Below are 25,268 nucleotides of genomic sequence, written 5' to 3' on the forward strand. Positions count from 1 at the left end.
CCCTTGAACTTTTCAACCTTTTGCCACATTTCAGGCTTCAAACATAAAGATATAAAAATTTTATTTTTTGTGAAGAATCACCAACAAGTGGGACACAATTGTGAAGTGGAACGAAATCTATTGGATTTTTGAAAATGTTTTAACTAATAAAAAAATGAAAAGTGGGGCGTGCAAAATTATTCGGCCCCCTTGCGTTAATACTTTGTAGAGCCACCTTTTGCTGCGATTACAGCTGCAATTCGCTTGGGGTATGTCTCTATCAGTTTTGCACATCGAGAGACTGAAATTCTTGCCCATTCTTCCTTGCAAAACAGCTGGAGCTCAGTGAGGTTGGATGGAGAGCGTTTGTGAACAGCAGTTTTCAGCTCTTTCCACAGATTCTCCATTGTATTCAGGTCTGGACTTTGACTTGGCCATTCTAACACCTGGATACGTTTATTTGTGTACCATTCCTTTGTAGATTTTGCTGTATGTTTGGGACCATTGTCTTGTTGGAAGATAAATCTCCGTCCCAGTTTCAGGTCTTTTGCAGACTCCAACGGGTTTTCATCCAGAATGGTCCTTTATTTGGCTGCATCCATCTTCCCCTCAATATTAAACATCTTCCCTGTCCCGGCTGAAGAAAAGCAGGCCCAAACCATGATGCTGCCACCACCATGTTTGACAGTGGGGATGGTGTGTTGAGGGTGATGAGCTGTGTTGCTTTTACGCCAAACATATCGCTTTGCATTGTGGGCAAAAAGTTCGATTTTGGTTTCATCTGACCAGAGCACCTTCTTCCACATGTTTGGTGTGTCTCCCAGGTGGCTTGTGGCAAACTTTAGACGAGACTTTTTATGGATATCTTTGAGAAATGGCTTTCTTCTTGCCACTCTTCCATAAAGGCCAGATTTGTGCAGTGTACGACTGATTGTTGTCCTATGGACAGACTCTCCCACCTCAGCTGTAGTTCTCTGCAGTTCATCCAGAGTGATCATGGGCCTCTTGGCTGCATCTCGGATCAGTCTCCTCCTTGTCTGAGCTGAAAGTTTAGAGGGGCGGCCAGGTCTTGGTAGATTTCACAGTGGTCTGATACTCCTTCCATTTCAAAATGATCGCTTGCACAGTGCTCCTTGGGATGTTTAAAGCTTGGGAAATCTTTTTGTATCCAAATCCGGCTTTAAACTTCTCCACAACAGTATTACGGACCTGCCTGGTGTGTTCCTTGGTCTTCCTGATGCTCTCTGGGCTTTCAACAGAACCCTGAGACTATCACAGAGCAGGTGCATTTATACAGAGACTTGATTACACACAGGTGGATTCTATTTAGGACAACATTGGATCATTCAGAGATCCTCGCTGAACTTCTGGAGTGCGTTTGCTGCACTGAAAGTAAAGGGGCCGAATAATTTTGCACGCACCACTTTTCAGTTTTTTATTTGCTAAAAAAGTTTAAATTATCCGATAGATTTCGTTCCACTTCACAATTGTGTCCCACTTGTTGGTGATTCTTCACAAAAAATTAAAATTTTATATCTTTATGTTTGAAGCCTGAAATGTGGCAAAAGGTTGAAAAGTTCAAGGGGGCCGAATACTTTCGCAAGGCACTGTATATATATATATATACAGTCAGTCTCATATATATATATATATATATATATATATATATATATATATATAGATAGATAGATAGATATCCACTGTATCCAGTTTAACTAGATCTGACTGCAGTCTGTTCCTGGTGTACTCTTTCTAATATACTTCAGGCAGGCAGGCGATTCAGTTAGCTGCAGTGTATTTAATATATATACACAGTCAGTCTTGTATATATATTTATACATCCAGTGTAGCTAGATCTGACTGCAGGCTGTTTCTAGTGTACTTTTTCTAATATACTGTCAGGCAGGCAGGTGATCTGCAGTGCATGAAATATATATATAGTCTCCTAAATATATATCCACTGCATTCTAGTCTAGCCAATCCTATATCTAACTGCAGGCCATCCCTGGTATACTTTTTCTAGTAAACTTCAGGCGGTGTTTTGCTAATAAAATTTTTCAGCATATCTGGAAGGACACCAAGGAGAGGCAGACGCTCACAGGCCACTAAAAGAGGTCAAGCAGGCTCTGTGTGTACAGCCAACAGTGCTGGTCTTGGACAAGGTGCATCCTCAGCACGTGGCTGTGGGGCACGCTTGTCCTTTTTTTTCGGCAGCTGGCCGTGTTGTTCCACAACATGCAGTAGAGTTGGTAGAGTGGATAACTAAGCTGTTCTCATCCTCTGTCACCCAAGCTCAGAGTAGTTTGCCTGCTAATGCAGCTGCCAAAGCGGCCTATTCCATCGGCTCAATGTCATCAGTCACTCCTTCCCTAGCTCCACCATCATGCACGGAGGAGTCCCCCGAACTGTTCGACCACAGTGTTGGATACATGCTGCAGGAGGATGTGCAGCATTTTAAAGGCTCTGATCATGGTACCCAGGTTGAGGAAGGCAGTAACATGAGCCCAGAAAGAGGGGGGGGCCAAGAAGGACAACAAACTGGCAGTCATGTTCCCCCAGCTGCAGCATACTGCCAGGTTTGCTCCAGTGAGGAGGAGGGAGGGGATGATGAGGCCACTGACTCTACATGGGTGCCTGATAGAAGAAAGGAGGAGGAGGCACATCTCCAATGAGGCAGGGCAGCCACCCAAATGCATCACACCGCAGGCGCTGCTGACTCCCCACGTATTTTGAAAGTTCTTTGGTGTGGGCCTTTTTTGATACATGTGCAGCAGATCGCACCATTGCTGTTTGCAACATATGTCTGAAGCGTATCAAGCGTGGTCAAAACAGCAGCTGCTTGGGCACCACCTGTTAGACTAGACATATGTCAACCTCCCATGCAGTCCGTTGGCAACAGTACTTAAAAGACCCACACCAAAGAACAAGGCGGACTTCTCCTTGCTCCTTATCAGCTAGGATCTCCAACCCCTCTATACCTTCAGTCCCCTCAGAAACCTGCACTGAGAGGAATGAAGGTGTAGAATTAGGTGTACCAAGTACTTGCGGGCTATTGCTACTCCAACATCCGATTGGAGCAGGCAAATTTCAATACCCCAGTTGCTAAACCATCAAAAGAAATTTGGTCCCAACCATCCACATGCTCAGCGGCTGAATGCTAGCTTGGCTAAATTGCTAGCACTCCAACTGCAGCCTTTTCAGTTGGTAGACTCTGCCCCCTTTTGTGAATTTGTGGAATGTGCAGTACATCAGTGGCAGGTTCCTAAATGCCATTTCTTTGTAGGCCATTCCGTCTCTCTACCGGTATGTGGAAGGCAATGTCTTGGCCTTGTTGGACAGGGCATTCAGCGGTAAGGTGCATATTACAGCTGACTTATGGTAAGGTTGCAGAACTTATCCAGCCTTCACAGAGGATGAAACATCTTTGGGAGGCCTTGCAGAAAGGTTTGTGCAAAGCGGTTGCAGAGCCTGGACCTCCTGGACAACGTGTTGGTGAGGCTTCAGTCAGTCACAAAAGGAGCGGTGGAGAAGGGGGCCGTCTAACCGATGTGTTCAGACAATTATTTAGTCCGCAGCCCCAAGGTCTGATTGGTTCCAGCAACCATCGCCAGCGTCTGATTTACATGGTGCATGAATACCTAGGGGCAAGATCAGACTTGGAGACCTTTCCAACCAAAAATCCACTGGGTTACTGGGTCTTGAGGATGGATCACTGGCCAGAGCTTGCACAATATGCAATTGAGCTACTGGCCTATCCTGCATCCAGCTTTCTTTCGGAATGCACATTCAGTGCTGCTGGAGGCTTTGTAGCTGATCAAAGAGTGCGCCTGTCCACAGACTCAGTTGATCGGCTCACTTTCATGAAAATTAATCAGTCTTGGATTACCAGCTACCAAGCACCTGATGCTGATGTAACCAATTCATTTTTCTATGAATGTAAGACCCCTTGAAGACTGCCTATGCTAAGTGACTATCCTGTTATGCTGAGTGACTATATTATTCCTCCTCAATGTTCATGTTGATAGCTTCTAAGAACATTTTTGTTTCAGGGCACCACCACCAGCGCCTAAGGCCCAATTTCTGTAAAATTTTGCAGCAGGGTTCTCTAGCTCGTTCTTGCGCTCAGCTAGAGTATCTGTGAGGGGCTGAAGTGTTGTGGTACTAGCACCAGTGCCTACGGACCAATTTTTCTGCCCCTGTTTAACAGGGGCATGTAATTACAATATTTTCTCGAATATTTCACAGCAGGGCCTGTTCTTGCGCTCAGCAACATAATCTGTGAGGGGTTACAGGGTTGTGGCACCACCACCAGTGCTTAAGACCCAATTTTTCTGCCCCTTAACAGGGGCCTGTAATTTAAAATTTTGATCTAATATTTTACAGCAGGGCCCGTTCCTGCACCCACGAAGAGTAACTGTGAGGGCTTACAGCGTTGTGGCACCACCCACACCTAATGCCCAATTTTCCACAGAGCGTAAAGGGCAGGCCGTATAGTATATACAGGCGGTCCCCTACTTTCAAACATCCGACTTACAAACGACTCCTACTTACAAATGGAGGGAGACAACAGGGGGTGGGAGGAAATCTACCCCTAGGAAGGGAAATTCTCTCTTGTAAGAGTTAATATGGGAAAAAGGTGTCTGCTGATGCTTTCACCAATCCTTGTTTCCCTAAAAACCCCAAATTTTCAAAATTCAATCGTCATTGGGACAGAAAGTGAGGTGAAATCTTCTGAACAGGGGCACCAACACCAAAATAAATGTTACAGGGGTGATAACCCTTCCCTATGTTATCCAAAAAGCTTAAAAGCTTAAAAGCTTTTGGCTGGAGCTACACTTACAAAATGTATCTGTTCCAAATTACAAACAGATTCTACTTAAGAACAAACCTACATTCCCTGTCTTTCTTGGGACCACTTGTTTACTGCTGTTCTGAGTATATAGGGCCCGGGGGCCCCACACCTTTTTTTTTTTTATTTGGGTACAGGGTTCCCCTTAATATCCATACAAGACCCAAAGGGCCTGGTAATGGGCTGGGGGGGGGGGGGGGGGGGAGGATGCCATTTTTCTCATTAATTTTCATCTATATTGCCGGGACCTGCCATTACATTACAGCCGCAAGCAGTTTTAAATGACTTTTTTTCCTTTAGAAATGTCATTTTGCTCTCAGACTGTTCTAAACACGGGAAACATGCGCCACTTTATAGGCATACTATAGACACCCCCCAGGTACAATATTTAAAGGAATATTTCACTTTTCTTTTTTCACTTTAAGCATTATTACTGCTCCCGAAAAAACTTCAGTTTTTAAAACTTTTTTTGCATTGTTACATGTCCCCTGGGCCAGGACCCGGGTCCCCAAACACTTTAGGACAATAACTTGCATATTAGCCTTTAAAATTCGCACTTTTGATTTTTCACGTTGGGGTCCCATAGAATTTAACGGTGTTTGAATGTTCGCATGAACTTTCGGTCCGTTCACGGTCTGCCGCAAACCGAAACGGGGGTATTCGGCTCATCCCTAATGGGCAAATAAAGTGCCCTGATGGGCACTGATAAGCTGCACTGATTGACACAGATAGCCTGCACTGATGGGCAAAGATAAACTGCACTGATGAGGCTGCACTTATGGGCACTGATAACTGCACTAATGGGCACTGATGAAGCTGCACTAATGAGGCTGCACTGACAGCACAGAGGTGGCACTGATGAGGCTGCACTGATGGGCATTGATAAGGCTGCACATTTACTATGTCCTGTAATGCTGGGGCTGTATACTCTGTCCTGTGATGCTGGGGCTGTATACTCTGTCCTGTGGTGCTTGGGCTGTATACTCTGTCCTGTGGTGCTTGGGCTGTATACTCTGTCCTGTGGTGCTTGGGCTGTATACTCTGTCCTGTGATTCTGGGGCTGTATACTTTGCCCCAGGGTTGCTGGGGCTGTATACTCTGTCCTGTGATGCTGAGGCTGTATACTCTGTCCTGTGATGCTGAGGCTGTATACTCTGTCCTGTGGTGCTTGGGCTGTATACTCTGTCCTGTGGTGCTTGGGCTGTATACTCTGTCCTGTGATTCTGGGGCTGTATACTTTGCCCCAGGGTTGCTGGGGCTGTATACTCTGTCCTGTGATGCTGAGGCTGTATACTCTGTCCTGTGATGCTGAGGCTGTATACTCTGTCCTGTGGTGCTTGGGCTGTATACTCTGTCCTGTGGTGCTTGGGCTGTATACTCTGTCCTGTAATGCTAGGGCTGTATACTCTGACCTGTGGTGCTTGGGCTGTATACTCCGTCCTGTGGTGCTGTAAAATCTGTCTTGTGATTCTGGGGCTGTATACTCTGTTCTGAGGTGCTGGGGCTGTATACTACATTCTGTGATGCTGGGGCTGTATACTATGTCCTGTGATGCTGGCGCTGTATACTCTGTTCCTGTGATGCTGGGGCTGTATACTCTGTCCTGTGATGCTGTATACTATGTCCTGTGATGCTGGGGCTGAATACTCTGTCCTGTAATGCTAGGGCTGTATACTCTGACCTGTGGTGCTTGGGCTGTATACTCTGTCCTGTGGTGCTGTATACTCTGTTATGTGGTGCTGGGGCTGTATACTCTGTCCTGTGGTGCTGAGGCTGTATACTAAGTTCTATGATGCTGGGGTTGTATACTATGTCCTGTGATGCTGGCGCTGTATACTCTGTTCCTGTGATGTTGCGGCTGTATACTCTGTTCCTGTGATGCTGGGGCTGTATACTCTGTTCCTGTGATGCTGGGGCTGTATACTCTGTCCTGTGATGCTGGGGCTGAATACTCTGTCCTGTAATGCTGGGGCTGTATACTCTGTCTTGTGATGCTGAGGCTGTATACTCTGCCTTGAGCATTTCTTGCACCTCGAACACTCCCTGAACACTGGCAAATCAGCTTCCCAGCTTGCAAGCTGGGAAGCTTCCCATAGACTGCTGTGTGTCCGGCGCCTGGACACTCTTAAAGTGACCACTGCACCAAACTTTGAGGAGACTGTACCAAACTTCGATAACGTTTTGTTAACATAAGTGAAGTTACTCCCTAGCAGCTCGCATGGCATCTGGTCCCTTCTGCTGACCACAAGACAAACATACTCATGTATCCTCGACCTCTTCCATTGGGCAATCGATGCATTCGCAGGGTGACCCGGATGCCAGAGGCAGGAACGCAGCTGCTATATTTGCGTTGGGCACACTTAATGGCCACCCGCTAATGGCTGGACTCCCAGCCAATGTTCGCCGATGGCAGGACCCATTTTCTCTGCATATGTGTGCCATAACACCACCCCGCTGATAGCTGGGACTCTGTGACCACTAGGGCCATCCTGGAAGACTTCTGGATATCACAGGACACTCCAGACATCCGCACAGCTGCCCCGCCTGAGACATCAGCCATTACTTTCAAAAGGTAGGACAACTTCATATAAAAATGGTCCTATGAGTGAGGAGGACAAAAAAGCAACGTGGCCTTTGGCTTAGCCTGAAATTTTATGGGAGTAGGGTCCTATGGGGTAGGAGCGAGGACAGGGTTACCCAAACGTATGCTGCCATGGACATCTGTCAGGATAGCACATCATGGCTACTAAAAGGAACTCACTATTATAGGAAATTGCAATTCACCAAACCTGGGCGAATGCATGTCACATGAGGAATATATTTTTAACAAACAGACCTGTAAGTGTTTGTGAAATCTTCCACCACAAAATGTACTCCGCCAATGAGAGGTAATGACTCCATTTTTATTTTAAAAGGCCTAGAGGACCGCCTTTTAAGTGGTGGTGTTAACGTGTTTCGTCCTGGAAGACGACTTGAGTAAAAACAGGCTTCTTTGCAAGAGTTTACACCATAAAATGTATTTAGCCAATGAGAAGTAATAGCTCCATTTTTATTTTTCTCCTGCTATCTATGGTCAATAACTCCATTTTTATTTTAAAAGGCCTATAAGACCGCTTTTTAAGTGGTGGGGTTAACGTGTTTCGTCCTGGAAGACGACTTAAGAGAACAGACCGCGTTTACACCACAAAATGTACTCAGCCAATGACAGATAATGACACCATTTTTATTTTTCTCCTGCTATCAATGGCCGACACGGTACAACACTTCATCCATGTCTTTGGTGATCTCTGATCTCCTTATCAACTGTTTCTTCCATGATGAAGATCAGCCATGGAGTATATCTGAGGTGTATATCAGGGTGTGCTTCTTCCCCCACATGTCCAGCAACATTCATATACAAGACATTTCCCGCACTCACTAATACACCTCGAGGGTTGTGTGGGACCCCTGATGTACAGGAAGACAGGACTTCAGTGAGGAACAATTCCCTCATTTAGGACAGGAAAGTGGCTTCTCGTCCGTGTGAGATCTCTGATGTTTGTAAAAAGTGGACCTATCTGAAAAATATTTCCCGCACTCAGGACAGGAATACGGCTTCTCCCTTGTGTGAGATCTCTGATGCTTGACAAGTTCTGATTTTTGTCGAAAACATTTCCCACATTCAAAACAGGAATACGGTTTTTCATACAAGCAAGATTTTTGATGTGTGACAAGATCTGAATTTTGAACAAAACATTTCTTACACCAGGTACAGGAATGTGGCTTATCATCGGTGTGAGTTCTTTTATGCACATAAAGGTCAGATTTAAAACAGAACCACTTCCCACACTCAGTACAGAGAAAGTTCTTATCTGTTGGAAGGACGGCACCGTCCCGCACAGTCTGAGGTTCCTCAGGATAATAGGAATATGATGGTCCGGCACCGTCCTGCACAGTCTGAGGTTCCTCAGGATAAGAGGAATACGATGGTCCGGCACCGTCCCGCACAGTCTGAGGTTCCTCGGGATAAGAGGAATACGATGGTCCGGCACCGTCCCGCACAGTCTGAGGTTCCTCAGGATAAGAGGAATACGATGGTCCGGCACCGTCCCGCACAGTCCGAGGTTCCTCAGGATAATAGGAATACGATGGTCCGGCACCGTCCCGCACAGTCTGAGGTTCCTCAGGATAAGAGGAATACGATGGTCCAACTACACTGTGTGGTGCCTGATGGACATTTGAGGAAGCCAAGTTTTCTCCTGGACTATTCTCCATATGAGATCTTTGATGTGTGTTAAGAAGTGTTTTCTGTACAAAACATTTTCCACACTCAGAACAGGAAAAAGGCTTCTCTCCCGTGTGAATTCTCTGATGTCCTAAAAGACTGGACTTCTGTGAAAAACCCTTCCCACACTCAAGACAGGAATACGGCTTCTCACCTGTGTGAGTTCTTTTGTGTACATTAAGATGGGATGTATAATAGAAACACTTTCCACATTCAGGACAGGGGAACCTCTTATCTATTGGAAGGCCAGCACCGTCCCTCACAGTCTGAGGTTCCTCAGGATAAGAGGAATACGATGGTCCGGCACCGTCCCGCACAGTCTGAGGTTCCTCAGGATAAGAGGAATACGATGGTCCGGCACCGTCCCGCACAGTCTGAGGTTCCTCGGGATAAGAGGAATATGATGGTCCGGCACCGTCCCGCACAGTCTGAGGTTCCTCAGGATAAGAGGAATACGATGGTCCGGCACCGTCCCGCACAGTCTGAGGTTCCTCGGGATAAGAGGAATACGATGGTCCGGCACCGTCCCGCACAGTCTGAGGTTCCTCAGGATAAGAGGAATACGATGGTCCGGCACCGTCCCGCACAGTCTGAGGTTCCTCGGGATAAGAGGAATACGATGGTCCGGCACCGTCCCGCACAGTCTGAGGTTTCTCGGGATAAGAGGAATACGATGGTCCGGCACCGTCCCGCACAGTCTGAGGTTCCTCGGGATAAGAGGAATACGATGGTCCGGCACCGTCCCGCACAGTCTGAGGTTCCTCGGGATAAGAGGAATACGATGGTCCGGCACCGTCCCGCACAGTCTGAGGTTCCTCGGGATAAGAGGAATACGATGGTCCATCTACAGAGTGTGGTGCCGGATGCACATTTGAGGAAGCCAGGTTTTCTCCCGGACTATTTCCCATATGAGATATTTGATGTGTGTAAAGAAGTGATTTCTGTACAAAACATTTTCCACACACAGAACAGGAAAAAGGCTTCTCTACCGTATGAATTCTCTGATGTCCTAAAAGACTGGACTTCCTTGAAAAACATTTTCCACACTCAGAACATGAAAATGTCTTCTCTCCTGTGTGAGTTTTACGATGTGCTAAGAGATTGGACTTCTGTGAAAAACATTTCCCACACTCAGGGCAGGAATACGGCTTCACACCTGTGTGAGATCTATTATGCACATACAGGTTGGATTTAAAACGAAAACTCTTCCAGCATTCAGTACAGGGAAACATCTCATCTGTTGGAAGGACGGCCCCGTCCCGCACAGTCTGAGGTTCCTCAGGATAAGAGGAATACGATGGTCCGGCACCGTCCCGCACAGTCTGAGGTTCCTCGGGATAAGAGGAATACGATGGTCCGGCACCGTCCCGCACAGTCTGAGGTTCCTCAGGATAAGAGGAATACGATGGTCCGGCACCGTCCCGCACAGTCTGAGGTTCCTCGGGATAAGAGGAATACGATGGTCCGGCACCGTCCCGCACAGTCTGAGGTTCCTCAGGATAAGAGGAATACGATGGTCCATCTACACTGTGTGGTGCCGGATGGACATTTGAGGTAGTCGGGTTTTCTCCTGGACTATACTGTGTGATGTCCTCATCTTCTACTTTACAGTCTGGAGACAAAGTGAGACAATCCTCTGAGGTTTTCCTCATCTCCCGTCCATCTACTAAAATAGAAATACAAAGATTATTACTAGACATCAGCTGATTGGTTCCCCTAAACCAGGACTCCGCCCACATCAGGCAGCTTTGTCTCTGAGGATCTTACAATTCCCCCCTCAAGGTAACTAGTAAATGGGTCCTCTGATCTCCTACCAGATCATTTCTTTATTCATGGACCTTAGTCAGAGAGGGAGGAAACAACGAGAACTGTCTTCTATAGGAGTGACAGTGATGAGGGGATTATAGGACGAGTGTCCCCTCCCCCTCTATCACTCATTGCCATCTTCCCAACACAAGAAGTCCTGCACTTCCTTATTTACTCCATGATTTAGTCATGAATAACAGCGGGGCTGAGCCCCACCAGAGGTCAGAGAGTGAGGATGGGGGGAGGACAACCAAGATGAAGACTGGACTGATCCTGAAGACCCCCATCATTGGGTTATTGACTCCTCCCCCATTATCACTTTCTGTTTAAGGCTCCAAAGTTGGGGGATGTTATCACATTATTATCAACATGCAAAAGTCCAGTGCAGGCTCTGGCGTTTGACATTTCACATATTGGTAAGAGACGGAGCTACCTGGCGACATCCCCTGCTGGCACCACCCCCTTGTGACCTCACTGACCCAGCATGCACCAGTTGGTGACATCACAAGGAGCGTACCACTAAGAGTGACTATACGAGGTGGCCCCGCCCCTTACCTATATAAGAACTGTCAAACAGCGAGGCAGGCATTTGACGGTCAGCCTACCTCGCCGGCAGAGCGCTTTTATATCCCCGCTGGTGGCAGCTGGCGTGAATCTATATAGGGGGACATGTTTTTGACCCGAAGTGCCATTTTTTAGTTCTACTTTTTATGTTGCGGGCAATGTTTTTTTAGCTGTGAGCGGGGAAGATAATTAACAGCTGATGACTCATTGGTTGTTGAGGATGCGGCGGCCGGCTTTGCCCAATCAGGGCTTAGAATGCACTGTGAAGCATGCAGTGCATTGTGGGGTGCTCAGTAGGCGAACATCCTGCCAGGCGCCCCCGCAAATTTGGGTTTTTGCCAAATGGGTGAACAGGCAATGGTTGGGCTGAGCTTTTGGTTGGCCTGAACCAAACACTGGGAGTATGTAATGAACAACATAGAGTATATAGTGCAGGGGTCAGGACTCCTAATACTGGTATCCAGTAATCAGTGGTTACTTACATGTACTTATGTTACTTATGTTATGTACGTATTTAGTGTTAATGACCCACCTGTGCTGATCTCTGTAGGAGTGTCCTCCTCTATAAATGTCCCCGTTATTCCATCCTCCTCCATAGACTGCTGATCATCCCTCACATACCTCTCTTCTTCTTCTGATTTCACCTCAACTTTAAACTCTCTCAGGTTTCCTCTCTGAATATATAATAAAAATGACATCAATGGTAACAATGCAGATAATGTACAGATCCTAATGATACTATCAGTGATTGTTCCTCATCTACCTGATGATGGTGGGGGATGGTGTGACCTTCCTGTGTGGAATCCCCGGAATACAGAGGACGGGGACATCTCTCTGGTGGGTTCCCATTACTGGATCCATCTGTAGGAAACACACACACTGACTGAATACATTGTTTCTATGTGTTTATCAGATGATGGGGGATCTAGGTGGAGCCTCCGTACTGCTCTCTCCTTTACAATAAAGTCTCCTCTTACCCGGTGATGTGAGGGGCGGCTGATTGTCCATCATGACGTCCTTGTAGAGATCCTTGTGTCCTTCTAAATACTCCCACTCCTCCATGGAGAAATAGACAGTGACATCCTGACACCTTATAGGAACCTGACACACACAATGATACAGTCACCATCCAGACACATCCCTTGTCTGTTACTGGATAATGTCCCACAATTCCCAGAATCCTCCTCACCTCTCCTGTCAGCAGATGGACCATCATGGTGGTCAGTTCCAGGATCTTCTGCTCTTTGCTCCTCTCAGGTATGGGAGAAGGAGGGGGAGGCACCATGGTGGGGCTCTGGGTCCTGCTCCATCCTCCTGAGATTGGCTCCCCACTAGACTTCTTCACTACAACATAATCCTACAGATCACGAGAAAGATAAACCGACATCAATCATCTGACATCATCTACAATAAGAACATGATCTACTGACCAGACTAGATAAGAGTGATGTCATGTGACCTCCCAGAATCCTCCTCACCTCTCCGGTCAGGTCTGTGTTTTATTAATAGAGATAAGAGTGATGTCATGTGACCTCCCAGAATCCTCCTCACCTCTCCGGTCAGGTCTGTGTGTTTTATTAATAGAGATAAGAGTGATGTCATGTGACCTCCTCCCAGAATCCCCCTCACCTCTCCGGTCAGGTCTGTGTGTTTTATTAATAGAGATAAGAGTGAGGTCATGTGACCTCCCAGAATCCTTTTCACCTCTCCGGTCAGTTCTGTGTTTTATTAATAGAGATAAGAGTGATGTCATGTGACCTCCCAGAATCCTCCTCACCTCTCCGGTCAGGTCTGTGTTTTATTAATAGAGATAAGAGTGATGTCATGTGACCTCCCAGAATCCTCCTCACCTCTCCGGTCAGGTCTGTGTTTTATTAATAGAGATAAGAGTGATGTCATGTGACCTCCCAGAATCCTCCTCACCTCTCCGGTCAGGTCTGTGTTTTATTAATAGAGATAAGAGTGATGTCATGTGACCTCCCAGAATCCTCCTCACCTCTCCGGTCAGGTCTGTGTTTTATTAATAGAGATAAGAGTGATGTCATGTGACCTCCCAGAATCCTCCTCACCTCTCCGGTCAGCAGGTAGATGATCTCCAGGGTGAGGTTTAGTATCCTCTCAGTCATGTGACTCCGGTCCTCCTCCATCCTCAGTGAGTGATGTGATCATATGATCTATGCGGGTTTCTCTGTAGACGGATAGTGGAGAATTATCTGGACTGTGTTGATTGTACAATATTAGGATGGAGATATAAGGGGTTAATATGTTGCCTCATAGAATATACGTTGGGGTGGAAATGGGGTAATTTTTTGGGGTGTTTCCATTGCCCTGGTGCTCCAGGACCTTCAAAACTGTAAGAGGTAGTCAAGAAATGATATGTGTAATTTATGCTCCAAGAACGCCTAAAGGTGCTCCCTGCATTTTGGGCCTCTGTATGTGGCCAGGCTGCGTAAAAGTCTCACACATGTGGTATCGCCGTACTCGGGAGGAGTAGCAGAATGTGTTTTGGGGTGTAATTTGTGGTATGTCCTGTATATCCTGTGTGTGAGAAATAACCTGCTAATATACTAATTTTGTGAAACAAAAATAAAAAAATTAAAATAAATCTTGATTTTGCAAAGAATTGTGGGAAAAAAATGACAACTTCAAAAAATTCACCATGCCTCTTACTAAATACCTCGGAATGTCTACTTTCCAAAAAAAGGGGTAATTTGGGGGGTATTTGTACTTTCCTGGCTTGTTAGGGTCTCAAGAAATGAGATCGGCCGTCAGTACTTCAGATGTGATCAATTTTCCGTGATCGGCACCATAGCTTGTGGACTCTATTTTTTACCAAAGATATGTAGCAGTATAAAATTTTGGCCAAAATTTATGAAGAAAAATTACTAATTTGCTAAATTTTTATAAACAGAAACAAAGAAAAATGCATTTTTTTTTTTTTTTTTACAGAATTTTCAGTCTTTTTTCTTTTATAGCGCAAAAAATAAAAAACCCAGCGGTGATTAAATACCACCAGAAGAAAGCTCTATTTGTGGGAAAAAAAGGCCAAAAATTTCATATGGGTCCAATGTTGCATGACTGAGTAATTGTCATTCAAAATGTGAGAGCACCGAAAGCTGAATATTGGTTTGGTTAGGAAGGCGGTTTAAGTGGCCAGTGGTCAAGAAGCGGTTTGCGGGTGCACGCACCCTCCGCGAATGTGATCGCGGGTCCCGTAGACTCGATGTCCGTGGGGATACCTACAGACTCCATGTCCGAGGGGGATACCCGCGATCGTCTCATGGAGAGGAAGAACAGGGAAGTGCTAATGTAAACAAGTATTTCCCCGTTCTGCCTAGTGACAGTGATCATAGCTCCCTGTAATCGGGGGCGGTGATCAGTGTCGTGTCACGCGTAGCCCCTCCCCTAAAGAGTTAGAATCGCCACCATTACTAGTTAAAAAAAAAAAAAAATTATTAATAAAAATCCCATAAAACTATCCCCTATTTTGTAGACGCTATAACTTTTTTGGGGATATTTATTATAGCAAAAAGTAAAAAATAATGTTTTTTTTCGAAATTGTCGCTATATTTTTGTTTATAGGGCAAAAAAAATGAAAACCGCAGAGGCGATCAAATACCACCAAAAGAAAGCTCTATTTGTGGGGGGGGAAAGGACGTCAATTTTGTTTGGGAGCCAAGACGCCCGACCGCGCAATTGTCAGTTAAAGCGACGCAGTGCCGAATCGCAAGAAGTGCACCGGTCTTTGGGCAGCCAAATGGTCCGGGTGGCTTAAGTGGTTAAAGAAAACCGTAAATAACGGCCCCCAGAATTTTGTGTGGCCAAGAGCCCCTTAGATCAGTGTTTCTCAACTCCAGTCCTCCAGTACCCCCAACAGGCCATGTTTGCAGGTTCTTCCTTTTTCTTGCACAGGTGCTTTAAATTAGAGTCGATGGCTTGGTATTTTGGACAGCTATTTTATCTAAGAAAAATTCCCAAAACATGGCCTGTTGGGGGTACAGTACTTGAGAACCTCTGCCTTAGATGACAGCATGGTACAAATGACAGGTCCTCCTCAAGAAGACATCAGGGGTCTATTAGACCCCCTGACATCAACTATGCCCCCCCCAGTGAAGCTGATGAAGGACAGATCGGGATCAGCTTCTTCCCTGACCACAGTGACCGGGGAATGACGACTCTGAACCTAGAAATGATGAAATACTCGACTCTTCTGGGTTAAATCGCCAAAGAGGAGATCCGAGGACTGATCACCCTCCACTCCATCCGCCATGCCGGTCCCGGGCCTGCAGGAGGGGCAGGCACATGGTTAAGGTAGTGGGGCATGGGCATATTTGTATCGTCCGAGGAAGGGTGTGGAAGTGTGAATTTTAGTACAAAACAAGTCCGAATCTCATCCCTCGTTAGAAGTGTATGCTAATGAGAGAAGGTGACACATCTCCAATATGAAGAGAATGTTCTGGGCCCGTAAGTGGGGGGATGTTCTGCCCCTGAAGGGGTAAATCTAGGTCTCCACACTATATATGTGTGTATCATCATCTGCTGGAGATAAAAGACGTCACAGTGACTATGGAGGAAGAGGACGGAACATGACGGGGGGTTACTGGGTGTAAATAGAAAATAAGATCTTATTACCTCCTCTGCTGCCTCTTCGAGGAACGTCTCCCCCTCTACTTCCTCCTGACTCACCTCTCACCCAGAACGTCCTGTCTGTACCTGACATCACTTCCTGTCTTCCATAGAGACTTCCTGTCTGTACCTGATATTACTTCCTGTCTTCCATAGAGATTTACTCTCTGGGGAGAAGTGAGAAGATCACCACCTTGTGGATCTCAGAGGAACTGCAGCCCCGAGAAACATCTCGTAGTGTGAACACGGCCTTGTGTTGTGTGTGTATGTACTGTATATCCTTATAGATGGGGTCATCTCCAAGGGGGATAGAAAATGGAAAATTTCCCATCAAACACCATCATATTCCTTTCTTGATGGGCTCCATGAGTATACATTTGGGTAGCTCCGTCCTTGCTCCTACCCCACAGGACCCCACACCCATACATTTTCAGACCACGTTTGGTAACTAGCCTACTTATGACACTGGGAGGGAACTCCTGCTGCCATGGAGCCCATTAGGAAAGGAACATTACAGTAAGTGTTTGATAGGAAATTTTCAGTTTTCCTGAAAGGCTCCATGGCAGGATATGTTTGGGAACTAACTAGCCCAAAAAACAAGGGTGGGATGCCAAAAAAAAGTAAGGTTTCCAACATAGCACTTAGTCAACAGAAACCTTATGGATGGATATTAACAGTATAAGGAAGCTAGCTACACAACAATGAGCCAGAACAGCCTTAATGGAAGACATGTCACCCCGCCCCCGAAAATATTCCTGGCACCCTTTCACAGGGAGCCCACAAAGCCTACACACTCCTGGTTGGATGTGTGGTCACTCCTTTCATAGAAATCAAGCGCTAGGCTCTATAAGTCTATTGGCTAGCTGGAATCACCCATCCAGCAATGATTCTGGATAATATCTCTGTCCCAGTGGTTCTGTTAGAGAGAGAGAGAGATATGTACTAAAACTCTAACCAAAGCTATAGCTTGAGAACATGATCAAAGTATCCCAATATCTATGGCATGGAACCAGTTATCCTTGGTGTTTCTGCATATGGGAGAAACAGAACCTTTGTTCTCATAGGATGCTAAAGCTACCTCAGATTGCAACCCAGTATGGACATAAACACTACCCATACTAGCAGAATGTTAACGAGGATCCCTCATGGCAAAAAGACCCAGGTCCCGCCAAACCTCCTGACTGAGGAAAAAAGAACCCTAAAGCCCCGTACACACGAGAGGACTTATGTCCGAGAGACTTCCGAAGGAGTTCTGCCGGAGTTCCGACAGAGTTCTGACGGACTTTTCGACTGAGCGGACTTGGCCACACACAATAACACCAAACTCCGACGGATTCGAACGTGGTGACGTACGACTGGACTCGAATAAGGAAGTTCATAGCCAGTAGCCAATAGCTGCCCTAGCGTCGGTTTTAGTCCGTCGGAATAGCATACACACGAGCGAATTTTTCGGAGAAACTGGGTCCGGCGGAGTTCCGTCGGAAAAATTTGAAGCATGTTCCATTTTCTAAAGTCCGTCAGACTTTTGCGAATCAAAAGTCCGTTGCAGCCCACACACGATCGAATAGTCTGACGGAATCATTCCGTCGGACTTTGGATGTTGAAAAGTCCGCTCGTGTGTACGGGGCTTTAGAGAGGCCGTTTCATGACCAAACCTCAAAACTGGACCGAAAAAGATCCCATTTGGAGCAGCAACTGCCAAAGGGTCCTAAAAGACCTGATTCTGGTAACATTCCTGCTAAGGGTGTAGCCCTTAGAGAGGTTGACAACATAGCCCAATCCTTACTCCAACTGGACTGGAGGTGATCCCACCTGGAGCTGTAGGTCCCCAAAGGTTCCTTCCTAGCATAAAGCTTTCATCTTGGCATATTTCCCAGCTGAAGGGATAGCCCTTAGAGTACATGTCTTCATAGATCAGTCTTTACCCAAGCTGGACTAAAAGGAGATCTCATCTGGAGCTGGCAAGGAAGTCAAGAGCAAGTAGTAAATTCCACCTAGAGGGTCTTGGCTTTCCTTCAAGTCTCAGAAGCAGCCCCCCATCAAACTTTTGGATGAGTAAGGGACAGCCTACCCATGAGACATTGGATATGACAGGGACTTCAGAGATCTGCCCTCTAATGCCGTGTACACATGGCTGGACTTTTTCAACAGCAAAGATCCGACGGAATGAAATCCATTGGACAATTTGACCGTGTGTGGGCTTCAACGGACCTTTGCTGTCGAAAAATCAGATGGACTTTAGATCTGGAACATGTTTCAAATCTTTACGACGGACTCGAGTCCGGTCGAAAAATCTGGTCGTCTGTATGCTAGTCCAACGGATGAAAACCAACACCAGGGCAGCTATTGGCTACTGACTATGAACTTCCTTATTCTAGTCCAGTCGTACGTCATCACGGTCAAATCCAACAGACTTTGGTGTGATTGTGTGTGGCCAAGTCTGTTCATTCGGAAAGTCCGTCGAAAGTCCGTCGGGAAGACTGTCAGACCTAGTCTGCCGGAAAGTCCGGTCGTGTGTACACGGCATAAGAGAACTTTAGGATTAGTTGAAGTCCAGAATGCACCGGACCAGAGGACTGAAGCAGAAGAAAAAAGCAGTCCAAACTGAACAAGCTCTTTTCAAATCCTTTTGTGGGATTTATAGATATTATCTTACAGAAACAACAGCCAAGCCTGATTAGTCTCTTCCTGCCAGGATAAGAAACTGGAAGAGATGAACAAGGGTGGAGTATTGCTCTCTGCCACACACCTGAGAGTAAGGACTTCAATCCGATAGCACAATATCAAAAGCGGGAACCAATGCATGTTTGGCCAATGGGGAATTATGGCAAAAATTGCCACGGTCTTTAGCAACAGACCCCAAAAAAACTGTATATGGATCGGACTGGAAAGCATATGACTTATGAGACCTTTCCTGATCTTTCACAGCATCCACACCAAGGACCTGGCCCAGGTCCCTAGGAAAAAGCTTTCCTGTTTGTACAAGTAAGGAGCTGAGAACAGATCTAACTTTGAAATCTTGTCCATAGATTAGGATTAATTAGATTAAATAGACTTGCAGGGACCTGGATGAAGAAACCATGTATTGCCCAATTGGGCCACAGAATATGGATATTTCCCAGAAATTCGGAATGTAGATTAAAATGAGATGATAGAGAAATTCTACTCCCCCAGATCACAGTCACCTCTACCTCCTCTTAGTAGACCTTGTGAGAAAAGGCAAAGGGAGCAAAAAAGAGCTGAGAGAATGTTCAAAAAAACTTCCAACAGGGGAGTTCCGCTGGCAAAACAAGTTTCAGACAGGGAAGTTCCACCGGCAAAACAACTTCCCGACAGGGGAATTCCACTGGCAAAACAAGTTCCCGACAGGGGAGTTCCACTGGCAAAACAAGTTCCAGACAGGGGAATTCCACTGGCAAAACAAGTTCCCGACAGGGGAATTCCACTGGCAAAACAACTTCCAGACAGGGGAATTCCACTGGCAAAACAACTTCCAGACAGGGGAGTTCCACTGGCAAAACAAGTTCCCGACAGGGGAGTTCCACTGGCAAAACAAGTTCCCGACAGGGGAGTTCCACTGGCAAATCTACTTCCCGACAGGGGAGTTCCACTGGCAAAACTACTTCCCGACAGGGGAGTTCCACTGGCAAAACTACTTCCCGACAGGGGAGTTCCACTGGCAAAACAACTTCCCGACAGGGGTGTTCCACTGGCAAAACTACTTCCCGACAGGGGAGTTCCACTGGCAAAACTACTTCCCGACAGGGGAGTTCCACTGGCAAAACAACTTCCCGACAGGGGTGTTCCACTGGCAAAACAACTTCCCGACAGGGGTGTTCCACTGGCAAAACAACTTCCCAACGGGGGAGTTCCACTGGCAAAACAAGTTCGCAACAGGGAAGTTCCACTGCCAAAACAAATTCCAAAGAGGGAAGTTCCACTGGCAAAACAACCTCACGGCAGGGAAGTTCCACTGGCAAAACAACTTCTCAACAGGGGAGTTCCACTGGCAAAACAAGTTCCCAACAGGGAAGTTCCACTGGCAAAACAACTTCCCAACAGGGAAGTTCCACTGGCAAAACAACTTCCCGAAAGAGAAGTTCCAAATTCCAGACAGGGAAGTTCCACTGGCAAAACAACTTCCCGATAGGGGAGTTCCACTGGAAAAACAACTTCCCAGCAAGGGAGTTCCACTGGCAAAACAACTTCTCAACAGGGAAGTTCCACTGGCAAAACAACTTTTCAGCAAGGGAGTTCCACTGGCAAAACAACTTCCCAACAAGGGAGTTCCACTGGCAAAACAACTTCCCAGCAAGGGAGTAAGACTGGAAAAACAAGTTCCCAACAGGGAAGTTCCACTGGCAAAACAAATTCCAAAGAGGGAAGTTCCACTGGCAAAACAACTTCCCGACAGGGGAGTTCCACTGGCAAAACAACTTCCCGACAGGGAAGTTCCACTGGCAAAACAAATTCCAAAGAGGGAAGTTCCACTGGCAAAACAACTTCCCGGCAGGGAAGTTCCACTGGCAAAACAACTTCCCGACAGGGGAGTTCCACTGGCAAAACAACTTCCCGGCAGGGAAGTTCCACTGGCAAAACAAGTTCCCGACAGGGGAGTTCCACTGGCAAAACAACTTCCCAACAGGGGAGTTCCACTGGCAATAGCCCTGCAGCACAGAAGATGTATTACTGTGGGAGAGAAAAAGAGAGAGAGAGAAAAAAGACTGTTTCAGGACAGGAGGACATGTCTATTGAGCCCCCCTCAATATAGGGATGGGAGAGATCATGGTCCTGATCATCAAGCATTGAGACACTGACAGGTGAATAGGGATGATGTTCGAGTCGAGTCGTCCCCTGCCAAATATCTATAGGAGGGGTTTCCACCATCCCTGAAAAGTTTCATTTTGTATGTCTTATTTTCAGTGTGATGTGTATTATGTGTGACGTTACATATCACAGAGACCGATATTGTGGTAATATTGACGTTTATTGAGATTTCCATACATTAGAGGGTTCCACCATTATTGTGTTATTGATTAGTAGGTTATCGCTGCACTTTTTTTTTTTTTCACATGCCGACATTTACTTGTGCCACGTGCCGATGTAAAGCAGCATGTCCCAGCTCTTTCTCTCTGTGGCACGGTTAGGGATGTGCTTCTATACACCATACAAGCACTGATTGCTGTTCAGAAAGATCTTAAAGCTACAGCAGGAGGAGGAATATTTCTAATATGCCAATGCAAATGCCTACCGATGGCAGGGCCTACTCTCCAGGCATTGATCCTTTGCATATGTGTGCCATGACACCACCCCACTGATAGCTGGGGTCCCAGCAAATGCCCGCCGATGGCAGGGCCCACTCTCCAGGGATCTATCCTCCTCATATGTGTGCCATGACACCACCCCGCTGATAGCTGGGCTCCCAGCCAAAGCAAATGCTGCCAATGGTAGGGCCTACTCTCCAGGCATTGATCTGCATATGTGTGCCATAATACCACCCTGCTGATAGCTGGGGTCCCAGCAAATGCCCACCGGTGGCAGGGCCTACTCTCCAGAAATTGATCCTCTGCATATGTGTGCCATGACACCAGCCCGCTGATAGCTGGGGTCCCAGCCAAAGCAAATGCCAATGGCAGGGCCTACTCTCTAGGCATTGATCTTCTGCATATGTGTGCCATAATACCACCCTGATAGCTGGGGTCCCAGAAAATGCCCATCGGTGGCAGGGCCTACTCTCCAGAAATTGATCCTCTGCATATGTGTGCCATGACACCACCCCTCTGATAGCTGGGCTCCCAGCCAATGCAAATGCCTGCCGATAGCAGGGCCTACTCTCCCAGCATTGATCCTGTGCATATGTGTGCCATAATACCACCCCGCTGATAGCTAGGGACTCAGTGACCACTCGGGACATCCTGGAAGACTTCTGGATAACACAGATCGCTCCTGACATTGGCACAGCTGTTCTGCATGACACCTGGTCGCCAATACTTCCAAAATGTAGGTGTACATCAGGGTGTGCTTTGCAATGAAACGTCCCACACTTCGCTTGAATGCTTTCGGCATGTACCGTCTCCTCCCAGTCTGAATATAGATATCAGATATTTCAATTGCTGACAACCACAAACTAGGCAGTACTCGTTTGGTTGCTCAACATAAACACCAAACGAGTCCTGCCTTGTTCCTGGTTGTAATATTCAGCTGATATCTTCTATCTATTCTCAGACTGGAGGAAGCACTCAAGCGGAGTGTGGGACGTTTCGTTACATGCTTCCTCCCCACATGTCCAGCAACATTCAATATAGAAGACATTTCCCCGCACTCAAGGCACTAATACACCTCAAGGGGTTGTGTGGGACCCCTTAAGCCCCATACACACTATCAGATTTTCTGCTGAGTTTTTCCTTCAGATTTACCAAAACCATATAATATGAGGCCAAACCTTAAGAGTTTCAATGTGTATTCAATCAGGCAGGCCCTTGTACTACATGGTTTTGGTAAATCTGAAGGAAAAACTCAGCAGAAAATCTGATAGTGTGTATAGGGCTTAATGTACAGGAAGACAGGACTTCACTGAGGAATATTCCCCTCATTTAGGACAGGAAAGTGGCTTCTCCCCCCGTGTGAGATCTCTGATGTCTGTAAAAAGTGGACCTATCTGAAAAATATTTGCCGCACTCAGGACAGGAATACGGCTTCTCCCCCGTGTGAGATCTCTGATGTGAGTTAAGACCGGACTTATTTGAAAAACATTTGCCACACTCAGGACAGAACGTGTGAGATCTTTGATGCTTGACAAGTTCTGATTTTTGGCGAAAACATTTCCCGCACTCCAAACAGAAATACGGTTTTTCATACAGGCAAGATTTTTGATGTATGACGAGATCTGATTTTTGAACAAAACATTTCTTGCACCAGATACAGGAATGCAGCTTCTCACATGTGTGAGTTATTTTATGCACATAAAGGTCAGATTTAAAACTGAACCACTTTCCGCACTCAGTACAGGGAAAGTTCTTATTTGTTGGAAGGACCACACCCTCACTCACAGTCTGAGGTTCCTCAGGATAAGAGGAATACGATGGTCCGGCACCGTCCCGCACAGTCTGAGGTTCCTCGGGATAAGAGGAATACGATGGTCCGGCACCGTCCCGCACAGTCTGAGGTTCCTCAGGATAAGAGGAATACGATGGTCCGGCACCGTCCCTCACAGTCTGAGGTTCCTCGGGATAAGAGGAATACGATGGTCCGGCACTGTCCCGCACAGTCTGAGGTTCCTCAGGATAAGAGGAATACGATGGTCCGGCACTGTCCCGCACAGTCTGAGGTTCCTCGGGATAAGAGGAATACGATGGTCCGGCACCGTCCCGCACAGTCTGAGGTTCCTCAGGATAAGAGGAATACGATGGTCCGGCACCGTCCCGCACAGTCTGAGGTTCCTCGGGATAAGAGGAATACGATGGTCCGGCACCGTCCCGCACAGTCTGAGGTTCCTCGGGATAAGAGGAATACGATGGTCCGGCACCGTCCCGCACAGTCTGAGGTTCCTCGGGATAAGAGGAATACGATGGTCCATCTACACTGTGTGGCGCCGGATGGACATTTGGGGATGCCAGGTTTTCTCCTGGACTATTCCCTATATGAGATCTTTGATGTGTGTTAAGAAGTGATTTCTCTACAAAACATTTTCCACACTCAGGACAGGAATACGGCTTCTCTCCCGTATGAATTCTCTGATGTCCTAAAAGACTGCACTTCCTTGAAAAACATTTCCCACACTCAGAACATGAAAATGTCCTCTCTCCTGTGTGAGTTTTACGATGTGCTAAGAGATTGGACTTCCTTGAAAAACATTTCCCGCACTCAGAGCAGCAAAATGTCTTCTCTCCCGTGTGAGTTTTATGATGTTCTAAAAGATGGGACTTCTGTGAAAAACATTTCCCGCACTCAGAGCAGGAAAATATCTTCTCTCCCGTGTGAGTTTTATGATGTGCTAAAAGATGGGACTTCTGTGAAAAACATTTCCCGCACTCAGGGCAGGAATATGGCTTCTCACCTGTGTGAGATCTATTATGCACATACAGGTTGGATTTAAAACGAAAACTCTTCCAGCACTCAGTACAGTGAAACATCTCATCTGTTGGAAGGACAGCCCCGTCCCGGACAGTCTGAGGTTCCTCGGGATAAGAGGAATACGATGGTCCGGCACCGTCCCGCACAGTCTGAGGTTCCTCGGGATAAGAGGAATACGATGGTCCGGCACCGTCCCGCACAGTCTGAGGTTCCTCGGGATAAGAGGAATACGATGGTCCAGCACCGTCCCGCACAGTCTGAGGTTCCTCGGGATAAGAGGAATACGATGGTCCATCTACACTGTGTGGTGCCGGATGGACATTTGAGGTAGTCGGGTTTTCTCCTGGACTATACTGTGTGATGTCCTCATCTTCTACTTTACAGTCTGGAGACAAAGTGAGACAATCCTCTGAGGTTTTCCTCATCTCCCGTCCATCTACTAAAATAGAAATACAAAGATTATTACTAGACATCAGCTGATTGGTTCCCCTAAACCAGGACTCCGCCCACATCAGGCAGTCTTGTCTCTGAGGATCTTACAATTCCCCCCTCAAGGTAACTAGTAAATGGGTCCTCTGATCTCCTACCAGATCATTTCTTTATTCATGGACCTTAGTCAGAGAGGGAGGAAACAACGAGAACTGTCTTCTATAGGAGTGACAGTGATGAGGGGATTATAGGACGAGTGTCCCCTCCCCCTCTATCACTCATTGCCATCTTCCCAACACAAGAAGTCCTGCACTTCCTTATTTAGTCCATGATTTAGTCATGAATAACAGCGGGGCTGAGCCCCACCAGAGGTCAGAGAGTGAGGATGGGGGGAGAACAACCAAGATGAAGACTGGACTGATCCTGAAGACCCCCATCATTGGGTTATTGACTCCTCCCTCAAACAGAGTTTATAGTGCAGGGCTCAGGACTATGTAATGAACAACATAGAATATATATTGCAGGGGTCAGAATCTCCATAAATCCAGTCTAGATACATAAATTGTGTCGGCAGCACAGAGAAGGAAGATTATCGGAGAGAAATCCAGGAATACAGGACGGGGAACACAGCTCAGGAAAGTGACCAGGGGATTACAGGCTGATTACCCAGCCCCCGCC

The 25,268-nt window shown here is 46.7% G+C and overlaps 4 protein-coding genes across 4 annotated transcripts in view; 1 reads left to right on the forward strand and 3 right to left on the reverse strand.

Moving 5' to 3' along the window:
• The window catches only part of LOC143955596 (uncharacterized), a 464,194-nt gene that overhangs the window by 398,834 nt on the left and 40,092 nt on the right, over positions 1 to 25,268 (forward strand). The gene's annotated exons all lie outside the window — the stretch shown is intronic.
• The window catches only part of LOC143955521 (uncharacterized), a 246,193-nt gene that overhangs the window by 219,148 nt on the left and 1,777 nt on the right, over positions 1 to 25,268 (reverse strand). The gene's annotated exons all lie outside the window — the stretch shown is intronic.
• On the reverse strand, positions 12,206 to 16,126 carry LOC143955966 (oocyte zinc finger protein XlCOF29-like). Its single transcript, XM_077466093.1, has 4 exons — positions 16,095 to 16,126; positions 13,532 to 13,650; positions 12,440 to 12,819; positions 12,206 to 12,323 (listed from the first exon to the last, which is right to left on the reverse strand). Exons 2-4 carry the CDS (start codon positions 13,607 to 13,609, stop codon positions 12,311 to 12,313), a joined length of 471 nt encoding a protein of 156 aa, XP_077322219.1. The 5' UTR covers positions 13,610 to 13,650; positions 16,095 to 16,126; the 3' UTR covers positions 12,206 to 12,310.
• Positions 21,057 to 25,268, reverse strand: part of LOC143955622 (uncharacterized) — a 280,961-nt gene continuing 276,749 nt past the window's right edge. The window contains exon 4 of the mRNA XM_077465719.1: positions 21,057 to 24,600. Within this exon, the coding sequence (XP_077321845.1) occupies positions 22,682 to 24,600 (1,919 nt within the window). The 3' untranslated portion in view covers positions 21,057 to 22,681. The remainder of the gene's footprint in view (positions 24,601 to 25,268) is intronic.

Source organism: Lithobates pipiens, unplaced genomic scaffold (genome assembly GCF_037356315.1).
Source record: "Lithobates pipiens isolate NorthernLeopardFrog02 unplaced genomic scaffold, aLitPip1_a1.2 Scaffold_35, whole genome shotgun sequence".
Classification (NCBI taxonomy): domain Eukaryota; kingdom Metazoa; phylum Chordata; class Amphibia; order Anura; family Ranidae; genus Lithobates; species Lithobates pipiens.